The sequence below is a fragment of the Nycticebus coucang genome, chromosome 12 (assembly GCF_027406575.1).
Source record: "Nycticebus coucang isolate mNycCou1 chromosome 12, mNycCou1.pri, whole genome shotgun sequence".
NCBI lineage: Eukaryota > Metazoa > Chordata > Mammalia > Primates > Lorisidae > Nycticebus > Nycticebus coucang.
In genome coordinates, this window is record NC_069791.1 from 59,943,550 (window position 1) to 59,964,475 (window position 20,926).

Sequence of the window (20,926 nt, forward strand, 5' to 3'; positions counted from 1 at the left end):
ATGTTGGGCCAGTAAGACACAAAGTCCAGTTTTCAAAATAAGCCATGGATTTTAGGATAGTTTTTAATAAGCCAAAGAAACATAAAAGAGAATTGTTGAGATATGATTCAGGAACTATTTGTGGAGATAGTTGGACCCATGCTTAATTGGGTGCTAAGGTTTTGCTGGGCAGCTTTGACATGTGATGACTGCTTGTCCATTTTTATTTTTAGTTATTGTAGGACTAGATCTGGCTTGCATGCTATGTATCCTTTTTATTGCTTGATCTGATATTTTTTTCTCACCCAAATCACTTTCCTAGAGACCCAATTTAATATCATAGTAACTTCCTGACTGTCCTGGGCCCTGATGTTTTCAGAGGTGAAATCTCTAAACGTGGATTTTGTCAATAAGAGCTTGTAAAAAACAAATACTGGGAAACAGAAGTGGATAAATCCAGGTGTCACAGATGGGACACTGGCCAATGCAAGGATTGCAAATGTTATGTAAGTCAACATACCTTTTATAGGTAGGAAATTGCAAAAGACAGATATTATAAATGCTCTCCTATGGGGCCAACAGTCATCCCTTTGCATATAACGTGGACCTTATAATAGAAAAAGTAGAGCCAAAACTCTCATGCAGAGTTCCAGCCCCCAGTAGAAGGTCTATTTAACTAAGTAACTCACTAAACAAGAATGGAAAGACAAGTGTAGCAACCTTCCTTTAAACTGATCTCCTGGGGCAACCTGCCAGGGAGCATTTTCAGGAACATTAGCTACCAGCTCAAGAGCGGCCTTTCATGTAGATACTTTTGTGAAATGATTGATAGAAGTAGGGCAGGTCTCTTGGTCCCAAATTCCTCCTCTGAAAGAACCAGCCTGCAACATGCCTGAAATTGCACCATTAGCCATATATTCCTTTGGATTAACTCTCTATACCAAAAGGAACCTTTCTTCACTAAACTCTTAGTATGAGTCAAATACTATTCTTGGTGAAGGAACTTCAAAGACAAGTAAAACATGCTTCTTACTCTTGAGATCCTCCAAGTCTAGTTGAGAACAGAAGAGGTAAACAGTAACTACGGCAGTATAATCAGTGCTTTGATACAGACCCCTGTAAGGCTCTGTGGGACACAGAGGAAGAAGAGGTCAGCCCCTGACTCCTGAACTGCGTCTTAAAGGCTGAGTAGAATCTTGCAGGTTGGGAGTTTAGGTGTAGGCGGGGAGAAGGACTAAAGGATGATTTGGGGCCATCGGGTTTTATGGGTAGGGGGTGAGCATCCCTGTGTCTGGGCTGGGTTCCCACAGATCATCACATTGGTGTTGAATGTCTGTGTGTGTAGAGGGGTACTTCTGGGGTGGGGGGCAGGATTTATGCAAAGAGGTGATGGAGAATGGCAGAGACCATGTGTCCACTTGGATACTGTTGAAAGCATGACAGCCCCAGAGTTTTCTTTCAAGTTATTATCTATTCATTCAACTGGCTTTGCCATCCAGGCGCTTTCCTACCCAGTAGTAGCTCACCTGTAGAACTCTTCATTGTGAGAGAATTAACCAGCAGATTTTGAGGCTGAACAACAAATTTCCATCTTTTTTTGTTTATTTCTTTTTTTAACATCCATGATCTGGGTATTTCAGAAACTATTAAGGATGGTTAAATGAGGTCCTTGTGCGATGGGAAATGTTTTTAGCCCCATGCTAAAATTCTGCAACATTGATCAGTCCCAGAAAATGCAGCTTGCTTTGCCTTCTGTATAACATCAGTCTCGGTGGGGCCTTAGCTAAATGCATACACATGATAGTGACTAATGTACTAAACTAACTACTGCCCCTGTAGGACTGGCTTTGAGAGTTTTAAGGGAAGTTATTAAGTAGAAAATGGTTACTAGTATAAAACTGTTGAAATTTAATTTGACCTTTATAAGAAATGTGGCAGAATTTGGTTATCCAAAACTCGGTGGCAGGCTGGGTGATGTGGAGGGGTGGAATCCCCTTGACTTCCACTTCTAAAAAACTGGTCTAAAATACCCTCTCTTCAAATACATAATGGATTCTTATATAAGAGATTATGACCAAATATTCTCTTTATCCAAAAGGAAAAAAGGAAGGCAAAGAGAAAAGGGTTGGAAATGTGGTTTGTGATATTTAAAGTGGACCAAGAGAGATTGTTGGAAGCTATGGCAGATTGTCGAAGATAATAGAAAATTCCATCTTTCTAGTGATAAATGTCCCACTATTTCTATACTTTCACTTACCAAGAACTTTCATACTAATATTTCATTTTGTACGCAGAACACTCTCCTTGCAGTTTCCCCGGTTTATGGTTGAGGGAACTGATACTCCAAGAATGTAAGTGACTTGGCTGAAGTTATACAGCAAGGCAGTAATGGATACAAGCTTTGAACGCAGAATTCATTCTAATACCTAACCCTTTTGTCTTCTAGACAGTAAATAAAAACACAGATTCAGATCTGTCCCATAAATTCTCACCAAAGGCCAGAACTGAAAGAATTTCTGAGGCTGAGAAAATTCAATCTCAGATGTTTGAGAAGGTAGATGTGGGTAGTAAAGCCCTAATGTCTGCTGCTTGGCCTTTCTGGATTAAAAACCTGCTTTAAAATGGAATTTACGTTTGTCACGGAATAAAATACAAATACTCTGGGGCCAAAGACTGCTTGGGAGTGTTTGGATCCAACACAGTGTGGTGCTCCCGAGGATGTTCTCAGTATCCTCTGGGATAATGTGACCAAATGACACTCTGCACTTCTTTCTCCAAGGATCTCAAGAAGGAAGGCAAATTTTTCAGGATCATGTTGGGGATATATAACAGAGTGAGAATGAGAAACCAGAGATGTTCGTTCATTTTATGAACATTTACTCATATGCCAAGGTCTGTAGCCCTGACCTTGCTTCTGAAGGGCAGCAGCCTGCCCCAGTGCTAGGCCAGGGTGGCGCTGGGCCATAAATGGGCTGCCAGGCCTGGGGAACCTGGGGCCTCGGCCGTGCTGAACTGCAGTCTCCACACTACTCTGCACCTGTATCCCCCCAAAAAGAGTTTTGAAAAAGTAAGCGCCTCATCATACATTTTCAAGTTGACATCTCAAAATTCTCATGATAAGTTTAAATGGTTGTAAATAATGCAATTTCTGGTGCTTTGTAAATCTTGACAGTTTCAAATAAAATTGTTGCATTACTCTTTTAAAAGTTTCCAATAAAATATAAACACCACAGCCAGCTGATACCTTCTATTATCTGTTCAAAAAAATATAAAAGCCCTGTTTTTAACAGTCAAAGATTTTGCATCGTTTCTTTTTCTCCTTGGAAACATATTTACATTCCATTTCCTCCTTAAAATTTTATCTAATACAATATATTTTTATGCTTGTAAGTCTTTCATTGATCACACTATCCTATAACAAAAAAAGGTTTATAAATTCAAATTTAAATTAAAAAAATTTTTCTGTGACCATAAAGCTTTATGTTACACATTTCTTTTGGATTGAATTATCACTATGAGTATTATTAATGTACAATTAAGCAAAACAAAATAAGCTATGGGCCTTAATGCAGTTATTAATATAAAATTAAAATAGTACTGGAAATACATCTTTTAAAAGGGTAGATGATTGATTGGAGGGGTATGATGTCTGATTAAAGAGGTTTTATGGGCATCCATTTTTCAAATTTCTTCTTGTTTAGGTGCCAGTATTTCACAGGTCTTCTTGTTTGGTGACCTAGAGGCATTCATACCACAGGGACATGGACCTGGAAATGTGGGATGAGTGACAGGCATGTATCTCTGTTATAGAGTAGAAGGATGCTTTTGAGAGAAAGGAGAAGTGGCAGGTGGGTGCCAGCCTTTGCCCCAGATTGTCCTCCAACCATTGTTAGGACTGAGTATATATGAAAGTGGAGAATCTGGAAACAGATTGTAAACCATCCATGTACCTAGAGGGTTACTTGTGTATGGTTTGAAGGTGCCCTAAACTTCTCCAAACACTTTGCAAGCCTACTCGGGGAAGTGTTAACATGTTTTTTATTCATCCACATAAGAATAGTTTGCACGAGCTATTCTGTATAAATACAGGCATAAGTATGCCTGTACCTTCAGCAGGTTTTAAGAGGTAAATGTGTTTGGGGGTATTTCATCTGTAGAATTGGTTACAATGGATACTGTTACTAGAATAAATAAACACTGCTATATGCTACATAAATTATAAATGTTTTCAATATTACTCCATCACAAGATCATTATGGTTACATCTTGACCCCTCTGAGGAATTACAATCATTGATGTTATGCTGATTGGAATGGAAGTCAGTTTAACTAATCAGAATTTAACAAATCCATAATCACACATGAAGAGTTATTAGTTTATACCAGTCTGTTAGTCAGGATAGGCAACATTATACTATGATAATGACTTCCAAATTCTTGGCACTTAATACGATAAAAGTTTACTTCTTAATCCCATTGTATGTCCACAGGGGGATAGTGGGACGTTCTGCTTTACTCTCACTCAGGGAGAATAAAGGCAGCTGGATGCATTTCCATCTTGTAGCTGCACAATCTGGATTATGTGGCAAAGGAGACAGAGGGGAGAACTGTGATGGGTGTTTCATCACTTCAACCTGGAAGTGATGCATGGAACTTCTATTTGCATTTCATTAGTCACATCTAGTCCAAAAGTTGTGTCCAAAGACAGAGTGGTTGGGAGCTGTATGCTGCCATATGCCCCAGAGGGGAGGAAAACAGAATGTTCTTGTTAATCATAAAAGAAGTTGATATCGGTGGCACTTTATAAACAGCATTGGTCGATTTGGGAAAAAAGTGATTACCAAAGGTTGATGATTAATTATAAAATAATGAGGTTGTATTCATTGTAAAAATGATTGCATAAGCAGGACTAAACATGAGAAGTGTAGGAAATTGAATTTGCTATGGAAAAGGGCAAAAGTGGTAACTTTGGAAGAATGAAGCTTACCTTCATGCATGACTTTGACCTAATACCTTTCTAGCAGGTAGTGCTACTTCTGCAGGGTCAGATGAAGAGATGGTGGGAAGTGTCCTGCTGTACTTTACAACTCTGGCAAGTTCTCAGCTCCATCAGGCTCCACCTGGCCATGGAATGGAAGTTACTTGGCAGGTTAATGACAGTCACTACTAAGCAGAGATCCCTTTTTATCTAGATGTATTGCAGAGCATCCGCCTCACTATGGGAGCGGTGATGATTAGCCATAACTTTCCCAGATCCCCGAGACTTGGAAAATGGCCTAATCAACAACTTAGAAGGTAGAGAGAACTAGGACCAGATGTTAACTCATTATAGGACATTTGCATTTATGTTTAGAGAATGTAAATATTTTGAATTTCAGTAGAATCTCTAAGTTGATCAGTCAAGGGATAGTAACCAACTGGTCAACAGATAGAGGTGGTCCACATAAGGCACTAGGCTTATGGTAATGATATGTACATGTGGGGCATGTCTGGTCTGTGAAAATTAGGTCAGTTTAAGGAGGTGATCAACTATGGAGGTTCTATCGTATTCCTATTAGTATAGCCTATATTCTTTCAGATTTGATACAGGGATGGGTATCATTTGATACCAAGCTGCTGCAGGCTGACCCAAGGGTATCCCTATTAAGGATCCTTGGAATTGACAATCAGAACAGAGGATCATCTTTGAAAAAGATGTCTTAGAGAACAAATATACTTTTGTGTCTTATGAGGTGGCCTGGCCCCAAATGTATCAGGAAAATGTTCCTATGTCAGACTAGGAACCAGAAATGTTCAAGGTTACAGAACTCTAGTCTAACATGATTTCTGATATTGTAGGAAAGCAAGCTGAAAATGAACGCCTTGGAATTCTAAGAGGGATGCAAGCAAAGTAACTATTTGGGAAAGTATAAGTCAGAGTGCAAATACAAACTATGCCATCATTTATTATTCATCCATGGATGAGGAGTTGAAGATCCAGGGGTCAGAGACTGAAGACATTATAGATCGAAGGTCAAGTGAAATATGGAGGGAAAGGTGAAATAAGCAAGAGCTATACTACAGATGAGTGGGAGGGTGTGAATAGAATAAGAGAGTTGATAGCTTATTTATGGTCCATAGAATGGTGTTCACTCTTAGGACTGTGTTTTGAAGATAAACTTAGAAGGTAGAGAGAAGGTAGAAGGAGAGGAGAGAATGTTTATGAAGCCGATTAGAAGAGGAAAGTTCTCGAAGGCCTACCAAAGAGAATATTTTTCAGTTTCCTTTGGAAAAACATTTTATATCTCCTCCAGTGAATACCTTTTAAACTGTTCAGGGACAGGTAAGCAGCTAAAGGATTAGAGAAGTTGGGGAGTAGGATGAACTTGGATTTTCAAGTCCACTCCTATACAGCAGAGTCAGCTTGGCTAACTTATTTAACTTCTCCATGTGTTCAATTTCTCCAATTAAAAAACTGAGTCTAATGTTTAACCCAAAGAGTTGCTCTAAGTGTGAGATTGGAGTAGTGAGAGAAACAAACTCATTTTATAGTTTAGCAATTCTGTAGTCTACCACTCAAGTATTAACATAGAGTCATACTTTCTCTTTTATAAATGAAGAAACTGAACCTCAGAGAAAGAAAAAATTGCTTCAGTTTCAGGAACAAGTAAATATTGCACTTGAGATTCAAGTGAAAATGAGTGAAGGGGTATTAGGGCAGGTTAGGGCAGTATAGAGGGTGGAATGATGCCCCCCTCCAAATATATGTCCATGTCCTAATCCCCAGCATGTGTGAATATTAGCTTGTCAGGAAAAGGGGTTTTGAAGTAATCATCCTTATATGCAGGCAATCCTTTGAGTAAGAAATTAAGCAATGAAACATATTCCTAGAAGGTCACTATTAATGTGTACCCATTACCTTGTGCTCCATCAGCACAGAGTGGCTGACACCTGAACCAGGCCCCTGGGAATTCAGGGAGGAAATTGCAGTCAGTGCACTCAGGCCTGGAAACTGGACTGGAAATTTTTGCAGGTGGATGGCAGCATTTAGTGCTGAGTGGTTATCAGGATGGGCAGAGGGAGAGGAAGGGGCACTTTGGGGCTTTGGTGGGAGAGTTCTTCCAGAGCTCTCATCCCTGGCTAGGCAGCAGGCTGAGGGCTCTGTGCCTGCTTGACAACTTGGTTTCCCCACGCTTCTGCCAGATAGGAAAAAAAAGATCAATTTACCTGTAATCCCACTTTCCAAAGAAAGCTGCTGTTAGCATTTTGGTGTGAACTCTTTTTAGTCTTTTGTCTAGGTTAAATATTTACCTGTCTTTAAAAGAAGAAAAAATGAAGTCATACCATATGTAGTATTTTTGTGAACTGTTTTTCTTTTAGTGTAAATAGTCATTTTTCCATGTCACTGATATCCTTCTTTAATATTGCTCACATCTGTGGAGGTTTTTTTTTGTATAAAGCCACCCCAGTTTATCTATGTAGTGGTTAAGCAGATAGACTCTGCAGACAGACTGCTGAGGTTCAACTCCCTGGTCTTCAAACATTTACTGGCTATGAAAACATGAGCAAATGAGTAAACCTTTCTGTGCTTTGGTTTCTGCCCCTGTAAAATGGGGAGAATAATACTTCTCCTCATAGGTTTATTCTGAGGAGCTACATATGGGAGGCACTTAGAATAATCTCTCAATGTTAGTACTTACCAACATCTTTGTTGAATATTTAGATCGTTTCCAACTTTTTCACTCTTACGAATGCACTGCAATTAACAAATTCAGTGTACTCTTAAATGCTTCCAAAGGAAATATTTGTGGTCACGTTAAAGAATCTTTTCCAGAGTGAATCATGCACTCAGAACACATTGAGTGTCCATATGTACAAGGCATTCTGTTATGCACAAAGAAGAATGAACACAATTCTCTTCCTTATGACATATAAAATGTAGTAGGGAAGGAAGAGAGAAGGCAGATGCACATTTAATACTATGTAAACAGAGGGTACAAATGAAGACCTATGGAAGGGGAGAGAAGGGAGAGTACCTTTAGCCAGAGAATCAAATCATTTACTGTGAGAGAAAGACATGCTCTCCTTTGCTCCCCCTCCCTCCCAGATTCCCGATTCAGATCTTAGAATGGTCTCCCTTGTCACACTGAGCATTTGTTACCTTGAAAGAGAGTACCCAGGGCTGTGTTCCAAAGTAAAAAGCTGGGATATGGGCGTACACTACAAGACCAAATATTTAGGAAATACCTTTTTCTGGAAAGGAAAGAACACATTTCACAGCTGAAAAGAGAAGTGAAAAATGAAACTAAAGAAGCATGAAGGTAATATTTACTTGCTGGATTTATACACTGCCTACCTTTAGGAAAGCCAGGCTATAAATCCAGCACCAACACACCTGACCCCGTCCTCCTACACACACATACGTTCTGTTCTCAGGGACCTGGCTCTTTGCAAATTATCTGCAGCACATTTTGCAATCATTTAACTGTCATTTTACACTGTTCCTCTCCTTGCAGTCCTGCCCCTGCCAGCTCACCTTCAGTCATCCCCTCAGAAGTGACAGTGAGAGTGATAAAGACTGCGTTTGGTGTCAGATACTCCCATGCTAAGTCCAGGCCTCACAGTGGTGACTCTAGGCATGTCACTTAAATGTCTACATCTTAGTTTCCACATCTGTAAAATAGTGATAATAATAACAACAACTCCCTTATTGGGATGCAATAAGGATAAAAAAGGTAATGTCTAAAAAACACGTGGTATTTGGCACAGAGCACTGGTTAGTGTAAACTAGTATTATTCTTCCTGCACTACAGTGTGAAAGGGGATGCAAACCAATTCCACTATTGGTTTATACAAATCATCAGCTACATCAACCCTGAAATGCAGGCCTATAATGCATCCTAAAGTAAATGGGAGATATTTGGATTTGTGCCATTTTAAATTTTCTCTATTAGGTTGAAAACTGAATATGAACATTCCAGAATGGCAAAGAGGTCAGATTTTTCCTGTAACCAACAAAATCAAGACCACTATTTACATTGGAATGCAGATGACAGATGAGGTTTAATGCTTCTCCCAGGGACACTTGTATAATAAACTGGGTCCAGAACCCTGAACAAAGGAGTGAAGCAGGAGTGACAAGGTTTCAACTATGTACCAGGGAATAGGAGGCATTTTTAAACATCAGATTGCAACGCTCCTGAAACCATCTCAGGCACACATTCACTTATTCATTCATTCATCCCATATTATATACTTACTATCTGCTAGACATTGTTGTACACACTGGTGAACACAATGAACGAGACAAGGGCGGTGCCTGTGGCTCAAAGGAGGAGGGTGCTGGAGGTGGTGGGTTCAAACCCAGCCCCAGCCAAAAACTGCAAAATGAAAGAGACACCTGCCTTCATGAGGTTTATATTTTAGTAGAGACAATAAACAACGAAGTTAATGAATAAATAAACCATGCAGTATGTTAGCCAGGCATCAAATATATATATAAAGCCGAGTAAGGGGAGATTGGGAGTGCTGGTGGGGGTTGGGAAGGTCACAGAACTCAATCAGGATGAAGGCAGGGTGATCCTAGGTAGAAAGGTGAGATTTATGGAAAGCCTTAAAGGAGGTGAGGGAGTTCCCTAAGTGGACATCTGGGAAAAGAGTGTTCTGGGCAGTGGGGACAGCTGGAGCAAAGGGCTCAAGGAGAGAGTGTGTGTGTATGGTGGGGGTGGCCTTCCTAGAGTGTTGGTGAAAAGCAATGGGGCCAGTGTAGCTGGAGCGGGAGGGAGAACAGTAGGAGATGATGTCAAAGGGTCTGTACCTGCTGTTTCTATAAGTGCAAGTCACTGTAGGGACCCTGGGTTTTACAAAAGTGAAATGGGGCCCCACTGAAGGTGTTGAGCAGAGAAGTCATGCGTTGTGGCATCTGAAATGGCTTACTCTGGGAATGTGCCAAAGAGGGGAGAGGGAAGGAAGACGAGGGGGATCAGTTGCTGCAGAAGCCCAGATGAAGGATGCTGGCTCAGCCCAGTGGTAGCAGGGGAGGAACAGAGGAGCGGAGAGATTCTGGGTTTACCTGAAGGTAGCGGCAGCAGGATTTCCTGATAGTCTAGATGTGGGATGAAGAGAGGAAGGAGTCAAGAATGATCCAGCGTTTTGATCTGAACCACTAGGCATATGGGGATTGCCATCAGCTGAAATAGGGAAGGCTGGGTGAAGAGCACGTTTTGCAGAGACCAGGAATTCAGTGTTTGGATATGTCAGGTTTGAGATGTCTAGCAGACAGGCGCGTGTTGTTGGCTGTAGTCCGGAATTCAGGGGAGAGGTTTGGGCTGGAGAGATCCCTTCAGTATAGACAGTTGCTGGAGGGCACGGGAATGGTGGGGATTATCCAGGGAATGACAGTGGATGGGGAGAGGGGGGAAAAGGGCGGGCGGGAAGATGTTTTCTCCGGAGGGAGTTGCAGGGCCCCCTGAAAGGCCCACTCTAGGGAAGCCCAGGCCTGCAGGGGGTGCCCTGGAACTTGCTGTGGCTGCAGTGAGTTGATGGAGAGGAGTCTGCTTCTCCGGAAGGAGAGGTGCTCGGTGGATTCCGGAACCGCAGAAATAATTAAGAGAAGTAGGTAGGGATATCCTAGCAGAGCACTTGCTGGGCTGCCTCTAAGAAATTGGAAAACCTGGGTCTATGAATCTGTGCAGACATGTGGGCACCACCGCTTGGCCTACGAGGCTCCGCCCCTCCAGTCGCTCTCTCTCCCTCCCCTCTTCTCATCTTCGCCTCTGTGTGTCACTTCTACAACCGCTCTGATTGTAATTGATCAAACAGAATCACGGAATCACGGCTCATTTTGCCGTTTTGTTTCAGTGGCCTGATCTGAAAAGAGACTCTGGTAGTTGGGCAAATTGTATTCCCCTTCCTTGGAATTCCGCTCACAGAGGCCTTCCCGGCGTGGCCGGCCCCGCAGGGACACGCCGCCGCCGCCGAGGAGGACGAGGCCGGGGGGCTGCCGGCCGGCCGGAGGACCCGGGGCGGGTGACGCGGGCGCGGGGCGCGAGGGGGTGTGTCGGCGCCGGGGCCCACGCGCCGCGGCCTCCCCGGGGCTCCCCTGGCGGCGCCTCCCGCCGCCCCTCGCCCGCTGGGGCCCGGGCTCGTGCCCCTTGACGTCATGTGGGTAGAGGGCTCGCTCCGGCGGCGCGGTCGCAGGCGCCGGGCGGGGGCTCACTTGGGGCTCAAGCGGCCCGCCGTGCGCCCCGCGCCGGGCTCCCCGCGCGCCGCCGCCGCCACATCTGGAAGCGTTCAGCGCGTCTGCCTCCAGCGCGCCGGGCGGGCGGGCGCGGGCAGGGGCGGGCGCGGGCGCGGCGGGGCTGGGCCGGGAGGAGTGAGCGCGGCGCTCTCGCGCGCCCGGTGTCTCCCTCTCCCTGCCTCTGCAGAAACTGCTCCTGCCAGAACGGCGCTTGGCGTGGCGCGGCACGGCCCGGAGCGGCGGCGGCGGCGGCGGCGGCTCTTCCTGACTCCTCGCCCGGGAGTTGGCGGCGCTTTTTGACAGAAAAAAGCCGAGAAGGGGCCTCCGGGAGGACTCGCCGAGAGCGGGCCGAGACGTCCCAGCCCCCTGCCGGCCGGGCGGCCCCGCGTGTCCCCCGCCTCGGGTCCATCACTACCCTGCGCCCCTCCTTTCCGCCTCTCTTCGCTCTGCCTCTCTCGATTTATTTTTTCAAACGGTGTGGCCGCCAGAGGTGCGGAGCTAAATTCTTGGAAGGGGCCCGGATGTACTGAGGATGCATTACAACCTCGCTAAGGGAGGCAGTAGTGGAAAGGAGCAGTTTTGGGTATTTGATGCAATAATGGGAATCAGGTAATCGTCTGAGGGAAGAAGAAATACTGCAGACCCACGGCTTCCTTGAATTTTGCACAAGAGCCACCGACCTCGGAGGAGGGATTAATCCAGACCCGCTTGGGGGTGTTTTTACATTTCTGCCTCTTCGTGGCTTCTCCTTTTAAAGCAATTGTTGGTCAATGGTCAATGAAAATACGAGGATGTACATTCCAGAGGAAAATCACCAAGGTAAGGCTGGACCGCGCCGCCTCGCCGGGCTCCCGCCGGGCTCCCCGCCTTCTCCACCCGGTTCCTGCGCTGCCCGCGCGCTCCCTGCGGCCCCGGGTCGGTCCCTGCGGAGTGGCCTGGGGCTCCGTCCGGGAGGGACGAGGGGCACCGGGCGGCGCCTCGCCCAGGAGTCGGCGGGACCCGGGCCCGGTCTGCCGTGCGAGACGGAGCGGAAAATTCCCGCCCCTCCCCCTCCCGGCCCCGGCTCCTTCAGAGCATGTGTTTCCTATGAAATTCCAGGCGAGGGGGGAAAAGTTCCCCATGTGTCTGCCGCCGCCTCGCTTTCTCGGTTGGTCTTGAGAGCCCAACTGCCCGTCCGGCCGCGCCGGGGGCAGAGGGTCTCTCTCCCGGCTCGGGGCCCTGAGGGGAGCGCGCGCGCGCGCACCTTGCGCCGGGAGGGCCCCGCGTCCCGCCGCCCCCGGGCGCCCTCGGGCTCCCGGCGTCCACGCTCTTCCCCGCGCCCCTTCCCCAGGCAGCACGCTCCGGGCGGCCAGTGGGGCGAGGGATGGCGATGCGAGTCTTCGCGCGCCCCTCGCTGCTCTCCTTCCCGTCCTCGGTCTCTCTCGCTCCCTCCTCCTCGGTTCACCGACGCCCACCCACCTCTCTACTGCCATTGACCCCGAGCGCGCCGACGCCCCGTGTGTTCTGCTTCACGCCCACATGTGGGCTAGCACCTGAGGATGTGAGCGGTTAGAATTCGGGCGGTGTGTGGGCTTTGCTTTTTCATGTTTTAAGGAAATAATGAAAGGGTGTGACTAGCTCACACGGCTCCATACTATTGCCCAGTGTTTCCGAGCGTTTCCATCCTTGGCATCAAGTGTCATCCGCTCCTCCTGTGATGGTGAAAGGCATTCAGGTAACTCCCTACTTCCCGGAAACTTTCTCCTCACCACCGCCCCTCGTATTAGCAAGTTAATTTTTTGAGATTGCTCAGCATTTAAGGTTTTGATGGGTGTAGACAGGGCGGTCCTGCCAGGGTCCAGCTGCACCTCCGTCTTCTGGCTGAGGATCTCTCTCTCTCTCTCTCTGGATGTAGTCTTCTCTCCCAGTTCTCCAGGCCTCCCTGTTTACACTCCTCTTCATCTCCTGCCCTGAACGCCTGTCGGTATTGGTGTCTGTTCCTTCTCTGGGTACTCTGAAGACCTGCCTGGTGGAAGTAGTCTCCTGGTCTCTCTGTCCATCTTCCTGCCTCCATTAGCCCTCATCTCCACCTTTTGGGACAGGGCCTCTACCCTTTAGAGCCAGAGCTGCCAGCCAGCCGCCTGCCTGGTCTCTGTCCATCCATGAATTGATTTCAGGGCCAATTTTCTCAGCTTTCCAGAATGGGTAACAGAGTGGGGATCATGGCCTTCTTTGGGAGAAAGAATCATGTCCGGGGTCATAAGTTCTGGGATGAGCCAGGGCGCTGGGGTCATGAGAGCTTTTAATCCCTGGATTTCTCTACTGATGTTCCTATCCCTCATCTCCCCTGTCCTACCTGATGGAGTACTGGGTGGATTAGGAGGGAGGCAAGGAGATACAAATAAAAGGGGCGCCGGGATGGATCACTCCCCTCCAGGCTCTCAGAGACTGCCAGCTTTACCCACCGCCTCAATCTAAGCAGCCTTGAAGAGAGCTGCCAATGACAATATACTGTGATAATAATAATGATTCACACAATGATAATCTTAAGGAGTTTACAAGATTTTCTCTTAGTGTAGGATAAACCCCTTCTGAGCCCATTTCCGTACTCTGATTCTTTTCTTTTGCCCTTTGCTCCTTAACACCCTCCCTTCCCCACAGGGAGCAGACATTAAAAGTTGGAGTGCCAACCCCAGAGAGGTTCTTGAGAAAGATAAGAGGGGAAGGCAGCAAGGGAGCCAGTGGCCGGGAACTCTACCTTCCCAGCAACATGCCAACAAACACTATGGCAACCTGAATTCCAGTTCTCTCCCTTGAAGCTGCAGTGGTTATATAATTCACAGGAACAATTTTGCCTCCTTTCCTAGATGCTGTTCTCAGGTGAAAGAGCACCGGGAACCTTGTGCCCCTTCACTTTCCATCCCCTCTTCCTTGGTTGGTTGGCATTACTCAGATTGTGGGGGGAGGGAAGGAGGTCCATGGAAGTGGGGATAGCAGGCATGGGAGAGCAGGAATGTTGGCAAGGAAGAGGTGGCTGTGGGTAATCACTGAAGGGGCCATGAAATATAATTGGGGGTTAGAGTTTTAGGAGACAGAGTGAGGACAAATGATTACTTCAGGTCAGTAATGGTGATGAACGAAAGAGTGCAGAACCAGAAAAGTTGCCAGTGGCCAGGCTGTGCATTCTTCTCTTTCCGACATGCTTGAAGGCTCTGAAGCCATCAGCCCTTGCTCTGCCACCTTTTCAGTGGGTTGTGTGTGTGTGCGTGTGTGTATGTGTATTCAGGCTATGAAGACAGGTGGGTAGCACATGGGAACAGTTTGGAAGTTCACGGAAGGACTGGCTTCTGAGCCTGCGATTCAGGCTGTGGTGTCACACACCAGCCTCACCTTGCCTCTGGTGCTCTATCTGCGCTGGTCCCGTGCCAGCTTCCCACTTTTCTGGGCTGATTTTCCATTGCAGGCTCCAGCTAGCAAATGAGTGTCTTAATAGTCAACCATTGAACAAATAAAACATCAGAATGTCCCTTATCTGCTGGAGACAAGGCAAAGGGGAGAAACGTGTTCTGGGAGCGGAAGACACATTGTGCTTTTCTTTCAACTACTTAATAATCCAGGCAGAATAATAATCGTCATAATAAAGTAATAGTAATGATCACAGTTAATTCTCTTTACAAATGGTCAAGGGACAATGTTGCTTGCACATTAGCTTGGGCAGGTTAAAGAAAGTGTGACATTAGCATCTCTTTCTCTTGATATTGCACGGAGGAACCTGGAGGAAAAGTTGGCAATTGGAGTTCAGAATATTGTTCCTAGTATTGCCCAGGTACTTTTCAAAGTATCAGAATATGGTGTAGTAGAGCATATTAAAAAGAATCAATTATTCATTATTTCCATGAAATACATGCTAACAGTATTGAAATGTGTGATAGATCGCACAAGAGCTTAATGCACTTTAGGGACCTTGGGTGTTGCAGAGGAGAATATTGATAATGTTGTCTCCTAAGACTGTTTGGACACTCTTCCTCATATTAAGAGACCTGTTTTATACAGGTAGATGTTACAGATATAGTACTTTGCAAATGAAATGGTGAACCATTAGCCCGCTCGCACCTTCTTACTCCTGGAGTTGGGGTTATTCTGTGAATAAGACCTACTGAGGGGGTCCAGGGAGCAGATTAAATAGACTGATCTTTGGATTTCCACTTGCTACAACAGATCCCTGCTCATTCCATACAACGCTAAATGAATGCCTGGAGGAACGAATGAATGCCTGCATGAATGAATGAATGTACCAGGCAAGACCTACAGTGACTGTGGCTTCTGCCTCTTCCAGTAGGTGGCGCCATAGGGCTTAGGAGTCAGAAAAGGGGCGCCAGGGTCTGTCGGTGAGAACTGGTGTTGGCATTTGGAGACAACTTCCCGACAGCATTGAGCTCTTACCTGCCCCGATGCAGATAACTTGAAAGACTGGTGTGTGTCTGCATGCTGCTACACAGCCCCCAGTCTCTTGCAGCCCCTCTGTGACCTTTCCACCCTCTAGTCACAAAAACCCGTATTGTGGTTCTCCTGCTCCACCGCACACTCTTACCTCATACTCTTGTTTCCCTCTGGCACAGGTAGCATCCTTAGGGGAGCCCTTTGGGTGATTAACTGAACTTGTTATGGCTGTATATTAATTTTCTCCCTGATTTGCCATGGATGGTTTTGTAACCAGAGGGCCCAGTGGTTACCAAGCCCAGTGGAGCATGAGGTAAGCTGGAGCTTGGCTTCTGGAGCTTGGCTCTGGAAGCTCTAACCTGCGAGGTTACAAAGCTTGTTGGCTCAAAGGCAAGAAGACGTTTTGGTAACTTTAATGGGTGAAAATCACAAAACAACTGGGTGCACTTCATAGTGGATTTCTGTTTATGAGTCTGCCTAGGTCTCCTGCTGGGGAATGGCAGCAAAGCTCCAGAGACATGGCTTAGGAAGTAACTGAGATTTGTTCTCATTTCCAGTGATGTTTCCCATCTCCTGGCGTTTTCTTTCTGGTCCCTTTTTTCACTTGGTTGTCTCAGTTGGGTGGCATGTTCTGTGAGGTCTGAGGAACTCTTGGCATGGTCTTGAGCAGGGGTGAGTGGCTGGCAGCACTTTCTTCCTTTTACAGTAATTCTTCCTGCCTGATACAGCAGCTGTTTGTTCTGCAGGAGGCACAGGTCAGCCCGCGTCATCCCAGCTCTTCCTGGCCAGGACTCTGAAATCAAGTGCTCAGCCTTCAGATTCTGGAGACAATTTTATGTCCCAATATGGACTAAAGCAGACAGACTATTTGGGAAACACCTGGAGACTTAATAGTGAGCCTAATTAGCAAAATAATCACCCCGATTTAGTCTATTTTTAGATTCCTCATGGTTGCCTTAAGTTGGGCACTATGGAGAACAGAAGATTGATTGAAAAAAAAGGCATGGAGAATCGCTTTGCAAAATATCAGGTGCTAAATATTTAGCGACATAAGTGCTAAACATTCTGATAATGAAACAACACTCTGAGCCATGGCTGTCCTTATTAAAATAATTTAGTAAACACCTGTTTACATGTACCTCAAGGTTAGATACGGCATAAAACAAGTAAAAGTGACAGCATCCCTCTGGGAAAATGGAATGTTTTCAGTGCTGTTTCAAAGCCAGGCGCATAGATTTCAACAGAACCCACTGCAGAAAAAGCAAAATGAGGGGGCTGAAACAATCCATGCCATCATTTGAACTTAAAGCCTGGGTGTTCAGGGTGGGGTCTTCTGTGTAGTTTAATTCCAAGATGAGGTGCTTATTTGCTCAAGACCATTGACCAGCCCTATGTAGACTCGTGCCTAGCATATTCAGAGACCCTAGCTGCTTCTGTAGCTTAAGACACTTGGAGGCATCTGATTCTTGTGGCAAGAAGGGAAATAGAGTTCATCTCTGTTGTCCCCTTTCCTTGCCAAATTCAAGTGGGATCCTTGGGAACCCTGAAGAGTCTTGCTTCAGTTCTGCTGTGTGGGTGAGAGACAGGGCCCAGGATGACCTCACAGAGAAGCAGGGCTGCGAAATGGCTGGAGCTTCCCAGAGCTGGGGGAGCAGAAGATGAGGAAAACAGGCAAAGGTCTGTGTGGGTGGCTGGGGTGGGGCTGGGGAGCAAGGTTACAGGTCATAGGGGGTATTCAGCCGTGGCTGTGGGACTGAACATTTAAATGTGTAAGTAGAGACTTTAGGGACAATAAGGAGAGAAGTTTGGGCCTGGAGCTTAGGAGTCAAACCAGGGTTGAAAATAGGCCCTCAATTCCCCAGAGCCAGAGGACATGAAAGGAAGAGATGGTTTTCAACAGAGGATGAGGGAAGGAGCGTTACCCCGAAAGAAGCTAACACTCCTCTGTCCCTCTCCTTCCCCAAACCCCCCCAAACAGTACTCTCCATAATACTTTCCCTTTGCTATGTGGTGTGCGTGTGTGTGTGTGTGTGTGTGTGTGTGTGTGTGTGTGAGGGGAGGGTTCTAGGTTCATATTCTTTGAAGGGTTTGTCAGAATATAGAATCAATGTCATGTCTCTTTGGGAATTTACTTTCTAGGATTGAACATTTTATAGGTAAAGGTATCTTAGGGACAGACCCCACTTTCACTTGAGCAAACAGAGGCTTCTCCACAGTCACCGCAGCAGAGAGCTGACTAAATACAAGCTTTTCCGTGCCTTTATCCTCCTGCCTTCTCTTGACCGCACTTGGCATTTGCTACCCCCACTCCCCCCAGGAGAGCATCACTTAGAGCCTCTGGTTAAATTTTGCTTAGTAAATCTCTCAACCTTTCTCTATTCTTCCTTTCCCTGCCTCCACCTTTGTACTGTCTTAAAATAATTTCTGAGGTGTTAGATTTAGGAACAGAGTTGGGAGGGTGGTGGTGGGGAATCTATCATTGGAAAGATTTAAAAATAATTTCTTAGACTACAGAGTAGAAGTTCATACATGTCCACAAGAGACTCCTACAAAATTCAGATCACGATTTTGTCTGCAAACAGATCTGCCTGTAAGCCTTTTTTGTTTGCTCACTTTCCTTCTGCCCCAATCTGGGCTTGTTTCAGCCCCCTTTGGGAGAGTGTGTGTATGTGTGGGGGTGGGGGTGGGAAGCCGGGCTGTGCTGTAGGGACTTGCCCTGCTGGGAGTTCTTGGTGGACTGGCCAGCTTTGCCAGTAGTGAGGGCACAGAGATGCATATTATTCCAGGGAGGAACCATGGGGACAGGCTGGCTGGGACTTTATCTGAGTTGGGTGAGCAAAGGCTTCTTCCTGTTCCCTTGGCTTGGTCTCCTAGGACCCCCTGCCTCTTCCCAGGAGACATTCCCAGCAGTGGTGGTTTAGATTCAACACACACAAGAGAATTCACCTAGGATCTGCCTCTGACTTTCCCATCATCCTTGAAGCATTCATTGGCTGACTTGTTTGATTCTTTCTCTGAGAAAGTAGAAACCCTTGAGGCTGACTTGGTCTAGCTTGAAGACAGAGGCTCATGCTTAGAGATGTGGCCTTTGAACTCCCTGGAGGAAGCCACCATATCAGAACATAGTGTTGAGATAATTTCATGAAATATTCAAGCTGCCAATTTGCCAACAGGGGTTTCTTTTAATACACTTGGCTATACTTGGTGTTGGCCTGCTTGAACCTAGCTAAAAAGGAAAATAAAATAATCTTGTCTCCCATCCTTTAGAGGATCAAGCCAACATCCAGACAATAAATGAATGTTCTCTGTATTGCCTGTGGGCAGAAATGTTGACTTGATTACTCAATTAAGCCCTATTTACTTCATAACCATTGTGTCATGTTCAGCCATTTATATTGTTTTTTTTCTTCCAAACTAATCTACGTTGGGCTAAAACCTTTCAAAGATGTTAGTTAGCAAAAGTAACCAAATAAATAACTAAGGAAAAATAAGGATGTAGCTAGAGAAAAGTGACTTAAATCACATTCTTTTTTTTTTTTTTTGGTAGAGACAGAGTTTTACTTTATCGCCCTCGGTAGAGTGCTGTGGTGTCACACAGCTCACAGCAACCTTCAGTTCCTGGGCTTAGGAGATTCTCTTGTCTCAGCCTTCTGAGTGGCTGGGACTACAGGCGCCCTCCACAACGCCTGGCTATTTTTTTTTGTTGTTGTTGCAGTTCGGCCGGGGCCGGGTTTGAACCCACCACCCTCGGTATATGGGGCCGGCGCCCTACTCACTGAGCCACAGGCGCCATCCTAAATCACATTCTTTGACTTGATCTCTTTGAGACTTCTGAAGGAATCAAGTCTCATTTTTTCCATCTGTGAAATGGGGATGACAATTTTTAGCTAGTCAACTTCTCAGGGTAGCTGTGGGGCTCCACGTGGGAAAATTAGTTTGAATGGCTGTGCAAATACATGTATCAGTTATTCTTATTCACCTCATCGAAGAGCAGAGCACCGGAGTCTGAAAAAGTAACACTAGGAAACAACTTTCACAGCATTTCAAACAACGCTGGAGGTGTTATTAGAGAGCTGACATTATTCAAAATTTTAAGGATGAAAATGTTAAAACAAAGAGAAACAGGGTTTGAGGCGCTCTGGCTGATCCCAGAATAATCAAGGAGGAAGTGAAACATCAGTCAAGATGAGCCTGGTGTTTTGACTGACGTACAGAGGGGCTCCCAGCCTGTGGCCAGTAAGACCCCAGGACAGGGAGACATCTGGACTGCTGCTTCCTTTCTGAGGGTAAGAACCTGGGGATACAGGGTTCTCTGGTGTCCAGCAGCTGTCCACCTGCCACTCTTTTGTACCTCATAGCCATGGCAGGCACATGGCTCCCTGCCTTCAGCCCTAAGTCCAAAGCCAAACTGGCTAGAAGTTCTGGGATGGGCTGAATATCTGAAAACAGGGCCATTGAGGGCAGGAAGGACAACACCTGGGCAAACAGACATTGCCTCACTCTCCAACATGAATTCCCCAAACTCAAGTACAACTTCCCAGCACATGAGGACTGACTGGAAAATAAAATTGGGCTTCAAAATTAAACCTTGGCTTTAGGAAATAAACTGATTTTTTTTTCATAGTGAAAGTGCTGGAGGTTTGTAGAAAAAGAGAGGGAACAGTTCCATACAGCTCCTTAAGACATTTACCAAAATAGGAAAGGGTTGTAGCATCACATTTTAAGTGACAGGATTAGCCTTTAGTTTCCCAAAGCAAAAATAATCCCATCATCAGAAACTGTGCTGGGACACTTTTGCATTTGCTTGCCCCTTGCTGTTCTCCCAGCCTCTGAGCTGGTGCTCTATGGAGCCATACATGTTTTAATTTTTATCTAAAGAAAAAAGCCATATTGAAGGACCACATCTACCTTTCTTATAACATTTTTAGAATAGGGGCAGAAGTCATTTCTACCATTTATTGAATGTCTGGCATGTCCCAGGCAATGTTTCAGTGCTTCATGTATATAATTTAATTTCATCCATATAGCAACTGTACAAAGTGGGTGTTGATATTTTTTATGTGAGAACACTGAGGACCAGTGAACTGAAGTAATATGGGCAGGGTCACGCAGACAGTTTTGAGGCTTGGAATTAAATTCAAATCTATGGGACTTTGGGAACATTTGTCATTTCTCCATATAGGGAACAGCTGGCAGAGGAATCTACTACCCATCTATAAGTATCTTAGAAAAACTATCTTGCCTCAGCCTTGTGCAACCTTGTTTAGATTGCTTTGTGGAAACACCTGCTTCTGATGGTCAGTATAGTGGG

General features: G+C 45.7%; 1 protein-coding gene across 7 annotated transcripts in view; it reads left to right on the forward strand.

Moving 5' to 3' along the window:
- Positions 1–11,381: 11,381 nt before the first annotated feature.
- CACNA1C (calcium voltage-gated channel subunit alpha1 C) overlaps positions 11,382–20,926 on the forward strand; it is a 650,685-nt gene continuing 641,140 nt past the window's right edge. For 5 of the 7 annotated variants that reach the window (XM_053555462.1, XM_053555460.1, XM_053555464.1 and 2 more), the window contains exon 1: positions 11,383–12,015. In XM_053555462.1, the coding sequence (XP_053411437.1) occupies positions 11,967–12,015 (49 nt within the window). In that variant the 5' untranslated portion in view covers positions 11,383–11,966. Of the gene's footprint in view, positions 12,016–20,926 lie in introns of all 7 variants that reach the window. The other 2 variants (XM_053555459.1, XM_053555465.1) reach the window with 1 other exon arrangement.